Source organism: Panthera tigris, chromosome C1 (genome assembly GCF_018350195.1).
Source record: "Panthera tigris isolate Pti1 chromosome C1, P.tigris_Pti1_mat1.1, whole genome shotgun sequence".
Taxonomy (NCBI): Eukaryota; Metazoa; Chordata; class Mammalia; order Carnivora; family Felidae; genus Panthera; species Panthera tigris.
The window spans coordinates 190,524,263-190,546,215 of record NC_056667.1 but is presented as its reverse complement, the minus strand read 5'-3'; the positions used below and the strand labels follow the sequence as shown (position 1 = coordinate 190,546,215).

At 39.1% G+C, this 21,953-nt stretch overlaps 1 protein-coding gene across 15 annotated transcripts in view; it reads right to left on the bottom strand.

Moving 5' to 3' along the window:
• Positions 1 to 21,953, bottom strand: part of ADAM23 (ADAM metallopeptidase domain 23) — a 318,624-nt gene that overhangs the window by 37,697 nt on the left and 258,974 nt on the right. For 13 of the 15 annotated variants that reach the window (XM_042995172.1, XM_042995171.1, XM_042995173.1 and 10 more), the window contains 5 exons: positions 21,669 to 21,732; positions 19,787 to 19,892; positions 16,926 to 17,045; positions 15,256 to 15,424; positions 12,862 to 12,973 (listed from right to left, as the gene is read on the bottom strand). In XM_042995172.1, the coding sequence (XP_042851106.1) occupies positions 12,862 to 12,973; positions 15,256 to 15,424; positions 16,926 to 17,045; positions 19,787 to 19,892; positions 21,669 to 21,732 (571 nt within the window). Of the gene's footprint in view, positions 1 to 195; positions 287 to 7,470; positions 7,555 to 12,861; positions 12,974 to 15,255; positions 15,425 to 16,925; positions 17,046 to 19,786; positions 19,893 to 21,668; positions 21,733 to 21,953 lie in introns of those variants that run through there. The other 2 variants (XM_015540965.2, XM_042995169.1) reach the window with 2 other exon arrangements.

The following is a 21,953-nucleotide window of genomic DNA, read 5'->3' as shown; positions in this document are numbered from 1 at the left end:
TTCCCACTAGCCTGAAGATGACGTTTGAGGTTTCCACGTTTCTTCTTTTCTAGCCCATTTCTGAATAAAAATATTCGTTTTTAACAGTTTACTGCTAAAACTTGAAATCTTGTAGCAGGAACTCAAAACCTGGTTATGTAAGCAGAAAAGAGAAATGCCAGAGCCACCGAGGAGAAGACATGCGGCGTTGCTTACTTAAATCCCCATCCTGTGCCCCCAAGGACAATAGCTGCTACCAGGATGGCACCAGCGATGGAGCCTATTATGAGATTGGTGGCACTAGGACCTGTGACAAAGGATCATGGGAAGAAAGTCATATGAGCCATCTACTGTCGTCACCACAAGGGAAAGGCAGTTACGCGGTTTTTCGGAAGTAAATACCCTGCATAAAAAATTGCTAAACGCTTAAATCGCCTTGATTGACTTAGTGTAATCGCACTTCTGATGCGAGGGAGAGCTACTGCTTGGACACGAATGCCTCTGAATCTAAAGCTTCTGCACCGCTGACAGTTAAGTTCCGTTCAATTCACCTTCCACAGGATTTGAAGCAAATGTGCCCCAACTGCCAGCGTCACCAGTCTTTCTTCTCCTCCTCTTTCCCAGTATCATGAATCAAGCAAGCAAAAGAGCACATAAAGAACATGGATGCATTAGAATTAGCTCAATCTTACTGGCAAATCATGGCAGGAAAAGAAGGGAAAATATTCTAATAAAGTGCTCTTTCAAGCAGCACCCAAAGTTGTCGGAATGCTACGGTTTGTTTTTTTAGCCCCCACTTGGAAACAATTTCGAAGTCAGAAGGGGGTGAGGCCTGGGTGACTTAGTTGGTCAAGTGTCTGACTTCCGCTCAGGTCCTGACCTCGCGGTTCACTACGTCGCCGTTCCTGAGTTCGAGCCCCGTGTGGGACTCTGTGCTGACAGCTCAGAGCCTGGAGCCTGCTTCAGATTCTGTCTTCCTCCCTCTCTGCCCCTCCCCCAAAGTCTCTGACTTTGTCTCTCTCTCAAAAATAAATAAACATTAAAAAAAAAAAGTCAGAAGGAGGTTACTAATAAAGATCTGACTTGAAAGCCTTGTGCTCAGAGAGGCATTTCTTCACTGTAAGGATCTATACAGTGTTTAAACAACAACTTGCGATTCCAAAGGCAAGATAGGGAGGAAGCGTAAAACTCATCCGGGTAATTCTGTAGAAATGGAAAAAAGATTCTGCCAGCTCAACTGAGACTATCTTTCAAGTTCCCATTTGAAATTCGAGGCCTGGAGATAGAGTTTAAAAAGGGAGTAGAAAGGACAGCAAGAAAGAAAATACAAAGTGGGGTTTCCATCAACTGAGTAAGAAAGACTTAACGCATATGACAGCACATCCTTTCCACTCACAGGGGGAAATGCCTTAGCTCACGATTTTTAAATGTAAGCAACGTTAACTAGCACAGGAATTATTCTGCACCTCACATCCTTCCGGATGCTAACAGGTAGAGTGCCCCCAACAACAAAATACTTCCGATCGTAACTGAATATCCCGTTTCAGAAGTCATAAGGCCAATTTTGCTATTTCCCCTGAAATCCTTGACTTTGTGTATATGTTCATTTCTGCATAAAAACAAAATTCTCTTTTCTGCTCACATCAGTGCCCTCAACTGTGCACACAAACAGATGCCACTTTTAGCAGCACTAAAATCGTGTGTGTTGTATGTTTTTACTCAGAGACCACTCAGGGTTTGTGAGGGTGAGTGGAAAGGTGGGAGACAGCTGCAGCGGGGGGTCTCAGGGATGCGGTCTCTTCGGGCGCATGGGCTCGTGACTCATTCTCAGGACTAACCACTGAGGTTCTACAGAACCCAAATCTCAGTGGCCTTCCGAAATGCACAAATAAGAATAAAGAGTAATATGACAGCAATCAAAGCAGGTTAGTTACTCTATACTGAGCACTTACTGTGTACCAGGTGAGGGTCTAACCATGTGACAAAACATCTCACTGGATCCTCACAAAAACCATACGAGGTAAGAATTATGACTATCCCTGTTTATTAGATGAAGAAACAGTGGCTTCGAATGTAGTGACAGAGGCAAGATTTGAACACAGATGTGTCTGACTCGAAAGCTTATGCTATAAATCAAGGGTCAGCAAACTATATAACCCACTGGCCAAATCTGGCTCCACTTACTGGTTTGCAAAAAAATTTTGTTGGAATACAGCCACGCTAATTCATTTTCATGTGGTTTACAGTTTCTTTCGTGCTAAGACAGCAGAGTCACAAGGCTGTGACAAACATCCTGTGGCCTGCAAAGTCAAAACTATTTACCTTCTGGCCCTTTACAGAAAGTTTGCTAACCCCTGCTCTAATGCAACAGTCCACTTATATGCATTTCCTCCCCACATTTTAACAAGGAAACATATTTTGAAATAAACATTTAGAAAATATTTATATTTCCATGTACCTTAGGCTTTAGACATGATTTGTACTTTACTAGCTCAGAAGACAGGTTGGGATTAGAATCAATAGATAATTCATGACAAATGAGTCCTGATTTACAATTATAAACTAAGGTGTAGAAATTACCCCCTGCCCCCCGCTACCAAAAACCCAAACAAACAAAAACCTTCCAAACCTTCTATTCACGGAATCCTTAGTGACTAAATGAACATTACACTATTAGCTAAGCCAGGAGGTGTCAAAACAATGTATACTGTACTATCATGAATTTTTTTAAAAAACTGTATGATTTAGCAATTATGACAAAATTTAGAATTTGAAGGAAAACAATCAGTAAACTAATAAACAAAAAATAGTGCATAAGCCAAGAATGATAAATAACAAATCTATTTTTAGAAAAAATAATACACTTTTACAGACTTACCTGTCACAACCAGAAATAGCCACAAACCAACAAGACTGGAAGGGATGATGAAAACAGACACTGGTCACAAGGACTATGCTTTACAACAAATGCCTTGGGAGTTGCCTAGCTCTAAGACTCAAAGGGAAAGTTATTAAAATTCATCCCTTAGTTGGTACTTTGCAGCACATCACAATTATGGTCAATAAATAATCTAAAACCACACTTGGGATGATTTTTTCAAAAACTACCTTTCTTCAAGGAGGAATTTCACATATATGTATGTATAGAATTTCCCCTGGAAAAGGAATGTTACTTCTATAGGTAATCCAGTCAGCAGATCTAAGGTGAAATTTTACAAGGCAAAGCTTTTGTTTTCTCTAAATGTTACCTCTGCTCTAAAACTTTATATTCTAATAGGTAAAGAGAAACAAAATATCTTTTCCAGTCTTTCTAGCTGCCCTGGGTTAACTAGTTCAGTCTGTACCCATGGGAGGTGAGTTGGCAGGTGTAAATCTAGTCAAAGTCCTTCAAACCAGGGGAGAGAAGGTTCGGGTAATCTTCCACACAGAGTGGGAACTACAGGCCTGCTTTCCTTGTACTATTTCGGTGTCTGGGTCTCCCAGTACTGGTATGGAAGGGCATCTGTGGGCCACAATCACTGGGACTAAGGAAGAATGCGTGTTACACGATCAACGTGCCCATGGTTTGGACAGGTTGAGTACAGGCTATCTGGTGGTTCCTTAAGATACCAGTAATTCATCCGGGGCCACTGTGAAGTGTCACCCATCCCCGTGAACACAAAGACAGCATGGGAAAGGGTATTTCTGTCATTTGTAAATGTTCTTCCTGTAATTGGGGGGGGGGGGAGGGAATCACGAAAACCTTTTAGTCTACAGATCAGCAACTTCATGAAAATAATATCCCATGGAGAACTGACAGCTATTCTGAGGCTTGGATCAAGTACACAGCAACCTTAATAGAGGTACCAGAAGACCTGTATTTCTGTGAAAGATCAACACGGGCCAGGGACACACAATTTATTTGTGCACTGGCTATTTTTAAGACAAAGCCACCAGATAATCTGCAACTACTCTCCTTAAGGTTTTGCCGGTTTGGATAAATATCTTTTTCTTCTTCACACTCTTTGGTCCCACACAGTTATGGAAGCATCTAATTTGAATTATCAATCTATTTTATATTTTAAAAATGAAGGCAATATACTAAGTATCTTCTTTAAAAAGTTAAGCCAAAGCTTCCCATATCACTTTAAATACATGGAGGGAATATTAGTGACTATCACTCAAATTATCTTCAAAAGAAGCTACAACTATTAATAATTCCCAGCTGTAAACGTGGATTTATTCGGTGAAGATTGCATTCATTTCAAGAATACTAATAAAACACTCACATAAAAGCATTTTTTGTCAATAAAAAATAATGACAATAAAAGGTCTGTATCTTAAAATTACTTTTATAAGTAGAAGAACAATGGAAGCTTTTGGACCATCGTCTCAATTGTGAAGACATCATAAGCACCCCAATATTATTTTATGCCCCACATTGTTCCAGACAGGAGAAGGTTCTTCACTGCACGAGGAAACCACACGACACAGACACATCCAAATAACACCACAAGGTGCACTTGCAAGGGGAACATGTCAACGAGACAACACGCGGTGGGGATTAGGTACCAGCAGTCAGTTCACACACCGGGAACCAAACAGAAACACTCCGAGACTCACAAAGATGCTTACTCTATTCCCCACCCTGTGCCTCCAAAAATCACCCCCAGGGCCAGAATGGTGCCTGCCACAGCACCTATTAGCCTGCTTGTGGTCATGTGCACTGTGTGGAGGGAAAACGGAGATGGTTTTAACAAAGGAAACGAATCACACACTGATTGCGCTAACACACAACATAATCTATTCAGGAAATGCTTTGAAAGTCAGTTAAATACTGACATCTCTGCTTTAAAATTTAAAATGAAGGTCTACATACACATTGAAAATACTGGAGAATAATGCTGAGGCTAATTTAACTTCAAACTCTACAAACCCTACTTAAAAAATCCTCTCTTATAAATACTGTTAAACATATAAATAATCTAATTTGAGTTACAGTTCCTACAAGGAATGAGTTGGAATGAAAATGTCATTTAAACAGCATAACAGCAAGTCTGGATTTTAATTCCAAAGTAACAGACCGTTAGCATACTTCACAAACTTCTCAAACTGTAAAATGCACCTAAGAAGCTGCATCTTTTCAAACTTTAGAACTTACATTCAATTTTATGAAAATCCTACAAATTTAAAAGACTATCTTTAAAATTAAGTACATTTTCACCTGGAAAAGTGTATTGCACATAACTCCGCAATGTTTGGGTTTCTGGCACAGTCTTTGGGTGTTTAGTTGTTGTTGTTGTTGTTGTTGTTGTTGTTGTTTACAGTTTGCAGGGCATAAACTATGCACTCGGAGAAAGTCAGGGTCGCTGGGAAGCACTGATTGCTTCAGATGACCCAATGGTAGATTACTGACTGGAGACACTCCACCCCTGCACATCACCACTTCCGTGCTGAGCTTTGAGCTTCAGATGTTGCAAAAAGGGTCTGCACTGCCCAGAGGTGCCCAGGCTGCTCTCCACAGAGGCAAGAAGTTTAGTGCTGGGGCAGGAAGGCAGATTATTTAAGATTGACTGTGTCTGTGTGTGTGCGCGCGTGCAAGCGTGTGGACATACACACACTTTATCTCCTATCTTCATGCGATCAAAAGTGCTGGTTTCAAATCACTTTACTAATGAAAAGAGAGATTAACTTTGACAAGGCTGCATGGCACAGATTGTGTGCTGTGAGATGGTGAAGGAAAACAAAGAGCCATGATTTGAACTCACAGTTTTTTAAGGCTTAGTATTGTGTTCATTGACCTTTTGGGTCCAACTACTCTCCCAAAGAAGAGAGAGAACCTTGATCGCCAACGCTGGTGAGTAGGGGTACATCCACTTAATTGCAGGGCAAACAATAAGAGTGAGAGATTCTAGTTTTTATCCTTAGCTAGGCACAACCTGAGTTGTTAATAAAAAGCAAAAAAAACCACAAAAAAAAAAAAAAAAAAACGGAAACACAACAGAAAACAGAAAGTCTACTGAGGGCCTTGAGGGGAATGGAAAAAAGACCAACATATAAGGTGGTGGTGATGTTTTCCAGATATGACAGTACATTAGAATTCAAAATAACCAAACCATATCTCAGATTTCTAAACTGTGGAGGCAAATACTGGAATGAAAGGTACTATAAATATAAATACTCATTTTTTAAGATCTTAGAAAATAATTGCCTTCAGAATACTAAATTAACAAGGACATATTATATTACAATTTGGTTTTTGGGGGGGGGGGTTTGGTGTTTTTTTTGCTTAAGATTTAGGCATTGGCCCTCAGAGCCAAAGTACCTGAAACTCCTATTAACTCTTCAATGTTTATATAAGCTACATATGCTAAATTGCAGGAAACACACACACACACACACACCTGTAAAATGTGATAGTAAATGAATGTGTGTTAATTTTTAAAAATTATAACTGCATGAATGATGAATAACAATTTAAAAAGGCCTTTTTATTTGCTACAGATATAATTCCTTTCTGTAGCATAAAGAGAATTAGGCAATCCATCATGTGGGTGTTAGAAACCAACCAGAGGAGCAAGGCATCCCTACAGACACTTCAAATATGCATTCCAGAGAAACAGATACAGTCTATAATCTCTGCTGAGCAAGAACAATTATCTCCCAACTCTTAACTGATAACTACTGCTAGCACCAAAACAAGACAAAGTAAGTGGGGGAAAAAGCTTTTTCCAAAGTCTTCCCCCTCCTCCTTGTTTGCCCGCTACCTTTAATTCTGGTGTACTGCAAAGGTATGTAAAATACACTTGACTCTTGATCGCGATACTTAACAGGGTTATTTCTTCCAGCGCGCAGTGACTCAACCTGCTTTTAAATTGACATGAATTAATTGCCTGGCTCACAAGTGGGTAGATTTTTATAGGGGACAAATTTGAAAACAGGTTTCAGCTGCTCCCCAGAGCTACAAAGGATTTACCTTCTTATTGAAAAAAAAACTCCCTTGGACTTTGGGGGTCTATGCTCTCCTTTTTACCTCTATACTAATTTATTTACGATGTAACTGTAATTGCTTATTCATTCACGCATTTATTTGTTCATTCATTACCTACTAGATGTGTTTTTTGTCCCAGGAACTACGCTGGGTACATGATGATATACCTCACTTTCTTTGCATTACACCAAACCTGGAGATGAAACTTGTAAAGACTCTAGCTAATAACGCAATCCCCCTATTAGGGATGCGACTTTGTTTCCTAATTCTTTAACGTACTTACCTTTGTATTATAACTTGTTTGTGGAAATTATTTTCTGGCAATATGTCCTCATTTTTGTTTTATTAAATTCTGATGTTTGTTGGTTTATTATTATCATTGTTTTTAGTGTTGCTTCCCTGCTACCTAGGCTCACATGTGCTAACAGGCAGAATTTTTGGTAAGTATGTAATATTAAGATACAAACTGTAAATTTTCTCCTTTTCTTAAGACATTCTTACTTTATATGTAGAATTCTTCCACAGACAAGTCATGCTTCAGATAGCGTGAAATTGCGCTTTTGAAACTGAGTAGTTGGGGGTTTTTTCTTACTTTTAGAGAGTTTCTGAAACAAAAAGGTGCATTATTTCATCCAATTGATTCTAATGAGCGAAAGGCGCTATAATCCTGCATCCCGAATACTTCAAAGGCAGGAGGCATCAAAGCCATCATTTGTACTCTATAAACCAAAGTTCTTTCTGCAGGGATTTATGATTTTGCTAACATTTAGGATTAGAAATAAATACTAAATATATTCTTTATATGTTAGAATACAATATTGGCATGACACACATATATTTTCTAGCTCCGTATTTCATTGTCAGACACACAATCAGATCTCCTTACTCTTTCCCATGAAATTTTTTAAAAGTTAAGTTCATTTTCAGATACACTGGGACAAATGTCTAAAAAGATGAAAAACAAATTAACTTCATATAAGAATATTATTTCAGACACTGTCAATGGAAATACCATGGAGTTTTTCTGAACCCAAACAAAATAAACTCAGTTACTGAAAACTTTTAAAACCTGGTAAACCCTTAAGTTATTGATGAGGCCATTACTGATGAGACAAATACATAGGTGATACATAATTCTGCAAGAGCGTAATCATATACTACCATAATACCTCATATCTACTCATCTGAACTACAAAATCAAAGATGGGTGCATTCACAAAGGAAGCAACAGATATACACAAAAGGTAAATGTAAACATTAATAATGCTCTTTAAGGTATTAAGACTTAGAAATTATTGCTTTCAAGATACTAAATGCTAATAATATAATACTCCCTTGAGAAGCAATGGATGAGCTAATATGCTTAATCATTACCTGCTTATTGCCTCACCCTTTCTACTTATTACTATGCTGTGAGAACCCGCAGAGTAACTTAATACTCAGCTTTCAATGAGGCAGTCAGTGTGCAATAACAGAAAAAGTATTAGGCTCAAGACCAGGTGATCTATGTTTTACTCTTGGCTCTGTTACCCTTGGGAATTTAGACCCATTTGTAAAACAATGGGTCTGGACTGAATGGCCACTAAGGCCCTTCTATCTCTGATTTGATGACTGTGGACATAATGAAAGGGTCTAACCAAAGCTTCTTAGCAGCGTCTCTGCCCTTCCTTATCGATGAAAATGTGATATGTATCAGTTTCTTCTCTTTCTTCCTGTAATGCTGCTGCAAACCATCCAGTGAGAAAAGTCCCATTACGCTGCATAATAAGCACCATGAAAAAATGCCCACAAATTGACAAAAATTATCAGTACTTCTACTGACTCTCCTATAGCCTGTGGGAGTTCCAGGCCTTTTAAAAGGCGCAAACTTATTCAACCCCATTAGGGTAAAGTAAAATAACTTCTTTCAGCGAATTCAGTGGACACATGTTGGGAGATGAGGGACCAGAAGAATCTTCATATGTAAAAATATGGGAAATAAATGACAGTGTAGAAAACATGAGTGAAGTAATATGTAATGGAAAATCTTTTTTAAAAAAATCTTTGCTCACATGGTTTCTGCTTTGAAATGCTATTTCCTGTCTTTTAATAATTTTGGTTTGAGACATCGGAGCAAATAAACTGTGGGTCAACAAGTGCAGAGCCTACTTCAATGGCGATGTTTCTTTTTAGCTTTTTAATTAATTAATTAATTAATTAAATTTAATTTACATTCAAGTTACTTAGCATATAGTGCTATAATGATTTCAGGAGTAGATTACAGTGATTCATCCCTTACGTATAACACCCAGTGCTCATCCTAATAAGTGTTCTCCCTAATGCACCTTCCCATTTAGCCCTTCCCGCCTCCCACAACCCCTCCGGCAACCCTGTTTGTTCTCTATATTTAAGAGTCTCTTATGTTTTGTCCCCCTCCTTGTTTTTATATTATTTTTGCTTCCCTTCCCTTATGTTCATCTCTTTTGTATCTTAAATTCCACATATGAATGAAGTCATATGATATTTGTCTTGCTCTGACCGGCTAATTTTGTTCAGCATAATACCCTCTAGTTCCATCCACGTAGTTGTAAATGGCAAGATTTCATTCTTTTTGATTGAATGGCAATATTTTTATGTGTGTGTGTGGGGGGGGGTGCCCTTACCCAGATGGAGAGGTTGAGTTTTTATTCTTCCAGAAACTTTCTGTTAAAATAAGAGAAATACCCAAAACACATTGGCTCATTTCTGACACCCTCATCAGCTGAAACAAAGTCACAGAGTTCTCCTTTTTTTTTTTTTTTACTAATTATGTTTTGATTCAGAGGCCTGCAGTTGTATACAATTTATCTTTTATGCCCATGTTAATAATACAAAAGGCAATATTCTCAGCTTTGTTTTTGAATTTTTTCCTCCATAACAAGAAAACACACTAAAATTAAATAAAACTAAATATGTTTTAATACCCTGTCACTGTATCTATACAGAAAAGCCTTCATCCGTGGATATGACAGGTCAGATCACTTGGGTCTTGCCCACTGTATATGGCAAGCAGCCGAGAAGCACCCAAACACTGTGATCCATAAGGCCAGTGCCAACCAAACTAATCAGATCATGAAAAAGAATATATGGCAATCAGTTACAGAAAAACCTTGGCACCTCACAAGCAACCTTGGCACCCACAGTCAAGAAAGTACAGATTGTTTCAGTGTCTTGAGTTCATGACCTGCTACTCTTCGACAACGCAATACAAATGGTTACTGGCAAACTGAAAATCAGCACTAGCATGCACCATTTTGTTTCCTTCACATGATCCCAAAGGGAAAGGATGTAATATGTATTGAGTGCCTACAATATGCCAAGGATGTGCTGCCTTTTAAATAGTAGATGGCCAATAAATATTTGCTATCTGGATACAATTAGAAGTACCTAGTTTCTCTCTTATCATTTTCTTTTAACCAGAATATCAAAAACAAAATCATAAAACCAATAACAAGGTGTTAAAATTGTGATTTTGTTTCTTTCTCATTTTACTAATGTATTAACAGATTTTTTATAGAGGCTGAAAAGATATTAATAACCATCATAGATAAAGCTATTATTTAGTCATGCTAAAACTGCTTGACTTTTCTAGAAATCTAATAATTTACAATAATAACTGCTCTTCATAGATAGTAATTAATGGCTTTTTTCTATTTAATAAAGATTACCAGAGTCACGAGGATTTTAGCAATTTTAGAACCAGGGGGTGCCTTTACTTTAGTGACTCCATTGTCTTCACTAATAATGAAAAAAGAAAACATGCGACAGAAAAGAAATACACCAGAATGTGTATACTGATTACCTCTGAGTTGTGGCATTAAGGGTGATTTTTATTTTCTTTTTAATCTTTTCCTTATTTCCAAAATTCTCTACCATAAACAAGTATTACTTGAATGGTCATAAAAGTTATATTTAAAAGATAATATAGAAGAGCACCATGGGGAAAAGGAAAACAAAACAGAAGGCGGCTGTGAATCTCCTCTTTTCCAGAATGCAGCTGTTTGCTTCACACCCTCCCAACTAAGCTTTCTAGGCATAGGTGGGTGAAGGAATGGGAAATAGAATCGGACAACTGCTAACCCTCTACCCCCACGTACTGAAAAAGGACAGAGGCTAAGCCAATTTAGCTCTGTTCATCTCTTCTTTATATATCACTTGAAGAAACAGCATCTAGATCTTTAAGAGAATCACAGACGTGCCATGGAGAGAAAATTTGGAAAGAATGAACGTCTGCTTCTCTTGTCAGAGTTTGAAATCTGCTCTAAATCTAACTTCTGAAGGTGGATCCAAGAATTTTTTGTTCCAGTTTTAAGACTAAATGTAAAAGTGGAACTGGTTCCTTTTTACAAATAGAAGTAGGAGAACAGAAATAGACTGTGAGGGTGTGACTATGGTTCTTCTTACAGAATTTCAATATCATAGGCATATTAAGTAAATGCATGGAGACTTTTTAACACACCCACTATTACTGAACATTACACATGCACCCAGATGAGCTAAATCTCTTCAGGAACTGAGGAGCATGGCGCTTCATATACTTTTCAAAGTCATACTTTCCCAATATTTTCCCGATGCTGAAGTTCAGAGAGTTTAAATGAGCTCCCATGCAAAACTAAGCAAATCAAAATGACACTATTTCTATAGGTACTTTTCCTACCTGCAGGAAAAAATCATGATAGTTATTTATAAAATATCATTAGTGGCACCATGAAAAAGAACGTGATGTACGATGTCACTGGGACACATCCTCTGCTCTAGAAACTCTGGTTTCTCAGGTACAATGCTATAGATGCTGTAATAAGCCTACTGCAATTGATGACTTATTTTAGATCTTTGAAATCATATGAGGGCTTGGGAATGGGGGAGGAATAATGAGAAAGTGATTACCAAGTTTATGATGATAAAGAGCATGTTATAACACAACGTAACAGAAAAGACTGGGCCTGAGATCGGGCACTTGGGTCTTGGTCCCAGCTCTGTCTCTGGCTGCCTGGATAACTATAAAATGTCACCTGTCTTCAAGGCCTGGGTGTTCTCATCTGCAAGATGAGGGTGGTTCTAGATGGCCATTGAGACTCCTTCTAATTTTAAAATTCTAATTTCTCTCTTTCTGATAACTGACTAAAACAAAGTCCAGATCTTTCATATTCTCTTTGAAGAATTAAAGTTCGGTGAGGATTTTGGGGGAACCTGGGTGGCTCAGTTGGTTAAGCGTCTGACTTTTGATTTTGGCTCAGGTCATGATCTCACAGTTTGTGAGATCGAGCCCTGCATCAGGCTCTGTGCTGATAGCACAGAGCCTGCTTGGGATTCTCTCTCTCTTTCTCTCTCTCTCTCTCTCTCTCTCTCTGCCCCTGCCCAACTCACACATGCTCTTTCTCTCTCCCTCAAAATAAATACATAAACTTAAAAAATATATATAGTTCTGTGAAGATTTTCCACTTCTTCCCAATCAAAAATGTGTTTAAGCAGAGCATAGAAGACAGCAATTTCCCTCTGGAGGATTCTAATTCTGAGGAATGACTAGAGTCTCATGTTAGCCAAAAAGATTTTACCTATTAGAAAACTGGCATAGTGGAGACAAACTGTACAATGATTAACATATGTGCTTATGGAAAAGGAAGGAGGTTTATAGGAAAGAAAGGAAACTGCAAGGAAGGAAATTGGTATATTTACTTCTTTCTAATCTCAGTTCTAAACTAGGGGAAATTCAAACACTTCACTACGTCACTCTAGAATCCTTAATGCTTCAGTAACATGAATTATATGTTTGAATGGCAAAAGAGATACTCTGGAGTGTCTCCTTTCAAATCGTTTCACTTGTTATATTGGCACCGTTGGAAGAGTGCCAACAAATTCAGTAGGTAATGAATTGAAACTGAAATCGCACAAACCCTTGGGTCCTTCATCCTTGGGGGGGTGAAGGTTCCTAACTGGATCCCGGATACTGCAGTCTGTCCCTGCCCAGGTGAAATCGCAGATGCAGGTGGCTTCATTACTACACACCTGTGAGGAACAAAAAACAGAAATGGGACATTTTCATGGTGCTTTAACATTTTTTTTAATGTTTATTTATTTTTGAGAGGGAGAGACAGACCGTGAGCGGGGGAGGGGCAGAGAGAGAGGGAGACACAGAATCGGAAGCGGGCTCCAGGCTCTGAGCTTTCAGCCCAGAGCCCGACGCGGGGCTCGAACTCACGGACCGTGAGATCGTGACGTGAGCTGAAGTCGGACACTTAACCAACTGAGCCACCCAAGTGCCCCTCATTCTGCTTTTTTGACTAATGGTGATAAATGTAAAAGAGACGTGGGGCAGGGCAGGAGCTTTTAAAAATCACTTTGAATTTTTTAAGTCTCCCATGGTTGAAAAGGGGAGACAACATATATACAAAATTGCTGAGTGGTGTTTTCTTGTTAATTATAGAAAAATACCCATTGAAAGAAGAAACAATGTTTTTTAAGATTTTACTTTTAAGTTATCTCTACACCCAACGTGGGGCTCAAACTCACAACCCTGAGATCAAGAGTCACATATTCTACCAATTGAACCAGCCAGGTGCCTCAAAATGGAAGAAAATTTTAAATTAAATGTTAATTGTTTATGTTGATATTATTTACACAAATGTCTGACAATGTCGTTTTTTCAGAAGTAGTTGTTTCTAGGAACATACTTCAGAAACATATGCTTAATTCAAGAAATTAATAGATACAGGGCTCCAGTGGCAGGGCCAGAGATTAAACACCTGATGAAATAAATCACCAATGCATTGTTTTACCTCACCACGTCCAAATGAGCACAACACCCACCTCCCCTGCCTGCCCTTGGTATCACCCTTCTCTCAGTCAGCCAGGCTGAAGACCCTCCTAGAATGATTGTTGTCTCCTTTTGCTTGTCCTGGTGACCAAGCAGCATGCTGGAATGGACTTGTAATTTAGATGAAATAAACAACCATGCAAACTAGAGATAGAGGTGTTTAAATTCTTATCTGCCTGTGAAATACATTCAGAGACAGATCATTAGAGATGATAAACTGAATATCAGCCTATTGGTATAAGTAGCTTTTTAATCTGAAGTGTTATAATAGCATGATTGTGATTAACAAGGTTGAATCTGACCTTTTATTTAACAGGATGAAAAAGTGAGAGGAAAAGTACAGAATTAAGAAGGGCCTTTCTAGACATTAAGTTTTATGATGTTTTCAGAGAGGTAACTGAAATAACTGAAATGTCTGTCCAGTGCTTTTAACAGTGATTATTGAACATTCACTATGTGCTAGGTACCTGTGCCGAGTGCTTTATGTATAGCATCTAATTTAATCCTCATACTACCCATCACTCTGGTGGCTAAGAGAAGGTAAGTGCCTTACCCAAAGTCACCAGGAGACCAAGGGGCACAGTCAGGACTCAAACCCATGGTTCTTTCTAGCCTCCAAAACCATGCTCTAAATCACTAAGCTATACTGGTGAGCCTAGGATTCAACCAAACCCAAAACCCTGAATAGTCATTAGGCATTTCCTTCTAAGGCCTCTCTACCTTGTTGTATTCCACGTCCTCTGCTAGCTAGCTATATTTTGATTATTTTTGCCTTCCTTCCAGCATTTTCCTTTTATGTTATCACTCTCAATTTCTTCATGTCTATTTTTTTCCCATTTCTAAAGTCTGTATAAATTTTGAAACGTCTTTCTTTTACTAAGCTAATTTAAATAATTATTAAAATCTGTGTCGAGATATTAAGTCTCAGTTTGCCAGGCAGTGTCTGCCCACCTTGTTCACAGAATTACAAACACAGGTGTGAGTGGAGAAAGCATTTTCTCTTCAGCTGGCAATGGGTGGAGCAGAACTATACAATTCTAAACATGTGAATTATATCAGTGATTCAACATCTAGTCTATGTGATCTTGTACACACAGATACTCAGTACACATGCTGAGTAGCCGAAAGGGAACACTGAGAGGACTAAAGTTATCCTGAATGGCACAAAGTAGTTCACGTGGGGTCTACAGTTCTTTTAGGAACCCTACCAATTTCTTCCACCTCTTTAGCTGGCAAGGTATAGACAATGTGGGACATACAAATAGCCAGTGATAAAACAAACAACACAAATAAAACCATATCGGTACCTATGGGTATTATCCTTAGCAGGTGAGGATAGTCTGGAAATTATCATAGTGCATAGACACTGGCAGCAGACGCAAAAGGAGAACGGCTGAAATGCAAGTCTGACGACTGTGAACTTTGAGGATGCCAGAGAATAAAGGTTTGAACTGGAACACTGATGCCTACTTACCCCATGGCCTGAACAGACTTTACCCTTGGAATCAAGTGGGCAGCTACTCATATTTAGGGCCTGAATCAGTAGGCACTTCCGATCTAAACACATCATGGATGGACCACATGGCGTTCCATCTTCTACATAGCCCACATCTGTATCATCATCTAAAATCACATGAGCACCACTAAAAGGAGAAAGATATTCATGCAACCATTAGCACCATAGTTAGAAACAGAAAGCCAACATGAAAGAGGCTTGCTCTTCATGAAATTAAAGAGGCTGTCAGTGGACATAGATGGCTCCTGGCATTTCTCCACCTCTCCCTGCCTTTCCCCCTTTCCCACCTCCCTTCAATAAAAGAACAGGAGGACAGGAAATACATTTCATTGCCATTATTGCACTGCATGTCATTGGGGAAAAAATGTCATCGGCACAAAGTATATCCTAAATCTTCACTTGTTGTCAAGACCAGCATGAAGACTAAGGGTGAGTTGCCTAAGAACAAAAGAAGCCGGCTTTTACATCAGCCGCTCCAAGGCTTTCAGGTGTGCCGTGATACCAAAGGGCAGATGCTGAGCCAAAGTAGCAAATGAGAATATTTTGAAAATTGTTATGATTACTTTAGAGAACAGGATTATTTATGGTTGAGAAAAGAAACCAATTCCTCTCTACTGATATTTATTTCCAAAATGTCAAAGTCAGGAAAAACCTGAATTTGAAGAATCATCAATGCTATAAAGACTAATAGAGTAGCTTGCTGAATATTTTACCAATATACTAGTTTGGAATATATAATTTAATTAGGCTGTCGTATCTAAAGATGTGTGAAAACTTACACATTCAAAGAATGTGCGTCTAAGTAATTAGATTACAAATTTATTCCAGGAAGGATCTTCTTGTCTAGGACCTGGTTAGAATTGTTTCCAGAGCAGTTTAAAGGAAACAAAAACCAGCAATCATTCGAGCAAGAGAACAGTTTTCAATTTGCTCACCCAACCACTTTACTAAATCTTCTTCAAAAGTTGTTTTTTTTTTTTTTTTTTTGGATGTTTCCAAATCTTACATTCACTCACAGAAGATGAAGGTTAGCTACTCTAAGGACACTACGGATAGAAGTCTGCAGACACTAAAAGCAGTTCTGTAGGGGAATCCCAGACGTGTTTGGGGCCACAACAGTACCATGTGTATGTGATTTAAAAAATAAGCCTCATACTTCCTGTGCCCTATACTCGTAGATAATTGGATATCAAATGTATGCCTACAACTATAAATAACATCTTAAAAAATATGCTCTATATGATGAGTATTAAACCATCTTCTAAAGCAGAAATATGCTGCGTGAAGTATAAAGTCTATTTTTTATGATAAAAAATAAAACACACATAGTGTTCAAATCCTGAGCTATTACAATGCTCAAAGCTTTAACTATAGGTCAAAATGGACACTGTAAGTCTACTCAACAGTTATAATTACAAAGAAGACCCTACTGCTAATAAGTGGTCCTATTTTTGAGCAAATGTAATTTGCAAATCAATATACAACTTTGTTTTTTAACTCTAAACATGAAAGGTGATCATAAAATTAAAGTCAACAGTCCTCTTGTGAGAAACAGAAAAAATTCATTTGATTTGTCTGAATTTGTAATTCTCGTGATTCATTAGATTTTCAAACATTTAATATATTACCTGCAGTCAATCACTCGGCCTTGATGGTAGAAGGAAGTTGGGATGATCTCACCCTGAAGTTGACCAATGCGCGGAGCCCGAGTAAGATTGGTACAGAGTAAAAATCCACAGAACACATCACTGAGCATGTCAAATAAAAACAAAAACAGAACAGGATAGGATGAATCAAGCTCCAAATAATCAAAACTATTCAGTCCACATCTATTCAAAAATTGAAAATATTTTCTTTCCTTCTAAATAAAGACGTGTTCAAATACTGTTGGTTGGCTATGACCCACGCCTTCCTTGCTCACAGGATCGCAGTTTTGTTTGGGTAGCGACATGCCCAACCTCAAGAGATGGATCATGACCGGTGTCTGAGCTAGTCTGGCACCCCCATCCCCTACGGCCACTTTCCTAGCTGTCCCTCTGTCCTGCCCTAATAGGGCTAAAAGTGGCCCCTGGGTGTGGTGACTGGAAGAGGAGCCAGATAGGAAGTTGCTGGGGAGAATGTTGCTTTCTGGATAAGAGGTCAGAGCCCAACAGGGAGAAGACCTTTTGTTCCTACTCTCACACTGCCTGTCTTTGAATGTGCAGCCTTTGTATCCAACCTTGCCATCGTGAGTTCACAAGCAGAAGGACAGACACTCCAACATGCTACGGGGTCAAAATCATCTGGGTCCTTAGAGACACTGTTAAATGACACACACACACACACACACACACACACACACACACACACACCCCGCCTGCGCCCCCCGCCCCCATGAGAGCAGCTACCTCCAGCTTATTTGTTAAGTAAACAATGAACTCTCCCCTAAAAAAGGGCAGGGAATTGAAATGACACATCAAAACAAAGGGAATCCATGTCCGATAAATGTACTACAAATGTACTACAAAAAGGTACTAAATTCCATTTGCAATCAGGGAAATGCAAATTCAAACCAAAATAAAATGGCAGTTTATGCCACCGGAAAGGATAAAAGTAAAACGTCTTTTAATACCAAGTGTTGGTCAGTATGTGATTCCACAAAAGTCTCATGTGCATACTACTGACGGCTGGGTTTACTAGTACAGCCATTTTAGAAAAGCTGTGACATCATCTGGGTGGCACTGAAAAGACACATACCCACCGACCTAGCCATTTTTCTTTTGGGTATCGGCCTTAGAAACACATGTACAAGCGTGCGCTAAGTTACACGTATAAGAATACCCACAGCAGTATGGTTCCTAACAGCCAAAACATGGAAACAACCTAAAATAGCACCGAGCGGAGAAATACATCATGGTTATGGGAATATGAATACGAATGAAAATAAAACAAATGAACAATACGTATGAACAGTGACACATACCGCGGAAGATGCTTAAAATGCTGACCTTAAGAGGCAAAATAGAAAATAATGCATGAAGTATGATTCCTTTTATACCAAAACCTTAGGCAAAATATATTGTTTAGGGATGAAAACTTAGGCAGCCAAACTGTAAAAGCCAAGAAAGTAATTGCCATAAAAGGATGGCAGTACCTCCGGGAGAGAGACAAGGGCACCTTGCAGGGAAGGATACGTTTTCTGCAATGCTGCAAGTTCTATTCCTTGATCCAGGTAGGAGTGACATGGAGATTCATGTAATAATCATTTGGCAAACTAAATATTTGTGCGTTATTCACTTTTCTGCTTACATGTTATATATCCCGATTTTTAAACATTTCAGAAACCACGCATTAATTTTCTTTACCCCCTTGGGGGTTGGATGTTCTATTACTAGATATTCAAAAGCTATCTTTTACAATGATCCAATCCAATGCCTCCCAAACTTTTTGAAGTGACACAGACACAGAGAAATGACAGGTTTGTCCAGGACATTAAGCTAATGAAATCCAGGTGTCCAACCACATACATTTTTACTACTTTGGGCCCCACTCCCTCCTACTGTCTGTCACCTTCGAAAGAGAAGCAATATTTTGGAATGTCTGTGCCTCACCTGTGAGACATTAGTTGAGAAGTTACGTTCTATTATTTTGGTTTAATTTTAAAGAAATTTTGGTCAAAGATTTGTTGCCTCCTAAGGCCTCATCCACCATCAAAGAGTACATGGAATAGCAAAGTTTCATAAAGTACAACAGAGAGGTCGTTAACTAGAAAAAAAAAAACTCCTTGCTTTGCTTCAGAACTGGGAGAATCCTTATGGATACGGAAGGATAATGAAGGAAATTTGGCCCATAACTTAATGGTCCCATAGATCATGTCACTGAGTTAACTTTAATAAACCATACAATCACAATTTTCACTTTCCTAAACTAATCCAGGGAAAACTATTACCAGTGTCCTCTAAAAATATGTCATTTCCTGAGTAAAGATGCCTCCAATATGCACTAACTAGAGGCTTTTTAGAAGTGGGGGAAAATCTGATATAGACGTTAGATGCTTAATTAAATCAAATGGTATTGCACTCACGGAATGATCCAAAATATGTACCACTTCACTTTGAGTTGTCCCCGAAATATAGACAATCCACATATTGTGCTTGTAGAACTTTGTGTACACTAGTACATTCATAGGCCATACCTTCCAGCAAAAGTAGCAGATTAAGACCCAATATTATGTCTTAACACTTGGCAAAGTGTCTTTTCAGACAAGCATCAGGTGAAAGACAACATGGGAGAAATGTTTTACAGAAATGTTGTGAGTCTGTGCCACGGCAACTGCTTAGTCCATAGCCATTTGCTTCTAGATAGACTAATGTGTTCTTAAAGTACATACTCTTAACATTTTCAATAGTTGACTGTTTACTAAAAATCAGTAACACTTATTTTGTGCCCAAGTCACATTTAAGCCAGGCCTTCCAAGTCACTCATTGTGCCCCTGAAGCTGACCACTCACTGTTTGCTGCACTGGATCCATCGGTCTCCATCCTTCCCACAGTTTCCCTTCTCTGTGCCTTCTGTGTTCAGCTTTTCGTAACAGAACTTGTCAGACCCTGAAGCCTCTTTTGGAGATGAGCAAGAGAAGAGAATTTGTGTTAGTCATCTTTGTTATTCACAACCAGCAGTGTGCAGGTAAATGCTTAACAACTGGTTGTCCACAAAAAGAAAAAAAAAATCCTGACTCATAGCATTTGCCAATTTCCACGCCAATTTTCCACGGTGTAAATACCACTGTGCAAATTTCCATGGTCTAATTAACACATGGCTAATTTTCAACCGTCAATGTGATGGCAACAGGCTTCTGAAATTCCTGAAAATTTAACACTTGGCTCTTGCAAGCTACTACAAGACAGTGCTAACACATCCCTGTTTTTAACTTGAAAAACAAACTGATTCCCAAATTCTTGTTTGGTGGGTTTCAGGGAGGGAGGTAGAAATGGCCATCAGCAGGAATTAGGGAAAGTGGCATACAGAAAACTAATAAAGAATCTTAGGCCTGGGGTGCCTGGGTGGCTCAGCTGGTTAAGCGTCTGATTTCGGCTCAGGTCATGATCTCACGGGTTGTGGGTTTGAGCCCTGCATTGGGCTCTGTGCTGACAGCTCAGAGCCTAGAGCCTGCTTTGGATCCTGTGTCTCCCTTGCTCTCTGCCCCTCCCCCACTCACACTATGTCTCTCTCTTTCTCAAAAATAAATAAACATTAAAAAAATTTAAAAAAAAAAGAACCTTAGGTCTGTTTTATATTAATATTAAAATATATTATAAAGTCCTAGGCAGTTAAGATTTTGTATCGACACTTGGGTTTTGATTTATAAACCTTTTAAAAGACAAATATGCCTCTATCATCTTTCCTCTGTCAAAACTGAAGCACTGAAAGTAAACCTTTCAGTTAAATGATATTTAACACTGAAATCACTCCTGCAGGGGCTCTATTGTCCCTTCATGTGCTTTCTTTCCTTTGGGGGTGACCCAGCCTCCACCACAAGACAGACCCTTTTCTCTCTGTTGTGGTCTGGCCCCCAAAGGCTGAAGTTGAAGTTCGCTGGAAAGGCACTGTAAATGTCAGGAAGAGAAGGGGTGCATTAACACTTAGGGAATGTACTGAGAGTCATGACTATGTTCTCAATCTCTATGTGTCTGCCCCTCAGGAAGGACCTGCATTTCTTCCCTTCCAAGTGAGATAATAGAATTATAGAATTTTTAAAAGTCTGGTACTTTTCTGGGGTAAAAGAACAGAAGGCTAACTTGAGGGGTAAAAGTTAAACCCAAGGTACACGGTGAATCACGCAAGTGTCTCGACAATGAATGTGGCCATCCCACTGAACCCAATCTTTGCAAGTGGATGTGACATCCCTTCTCTGAAAGCCAGATCACTGAGTGACACGACTTGGTTCTGATAACAAGTCCTCAGCTTGAACAGTTGTTTTCTGTGGTTTTGTGATCACGCTCACAGTCCTCTTTACTCTCATTCTTTCCTAGAGTTTTTTTGAAAACGTCACTCCGGGAGCATTTAGGAGGCTCAGTTGGTTAAACATCCTACTCTTGATTTTGGCTCAGGTCATGATCTCATGGTTTCTGAGATCAAGTCCTGCATCCAGCTCTGTACGGATAGCATGGAATCTGCTTGGAATTGTCTCTCTAGCTCTCTCTCTCTGTCCCTCATCTGCTCATGCTCTCTCTCTCTCTCTCAATAAATAATCATTTAAAAATAAAATAAAATAAAATAAAACAAAACAAAAGAAAACACCAAGCTGTACATGTCTTTCAGCAAGACTGGCAGTGCAGGATAGTATGGAGAGAAACCTGTGTGCAGCCACCAAGCAGGAAAACATGACTTACTTGTCCCCCAGATGTGCTGACATTGGTTGTCTCGGGTCTTGCACTCCCCGTTGTAGCAGCGGCCCTGAGGACAGCGACACACATTAGGAGGCCCACACAGCCGGTTCCGTTTCCCCCAGATTTGTACTGCAAGATCTCCTTTTGTTGTTTTAGGTAAGTTGATTTTTTTTCACTCGATACCCCAATATTTTCAGTGAAAATAAAAATCACAAACATCTTAAGGGAAGTACAACAGACAGTTAAATTCTAAAACCCAGAACAGACCTCAGGGTACAGCTCTTGAAG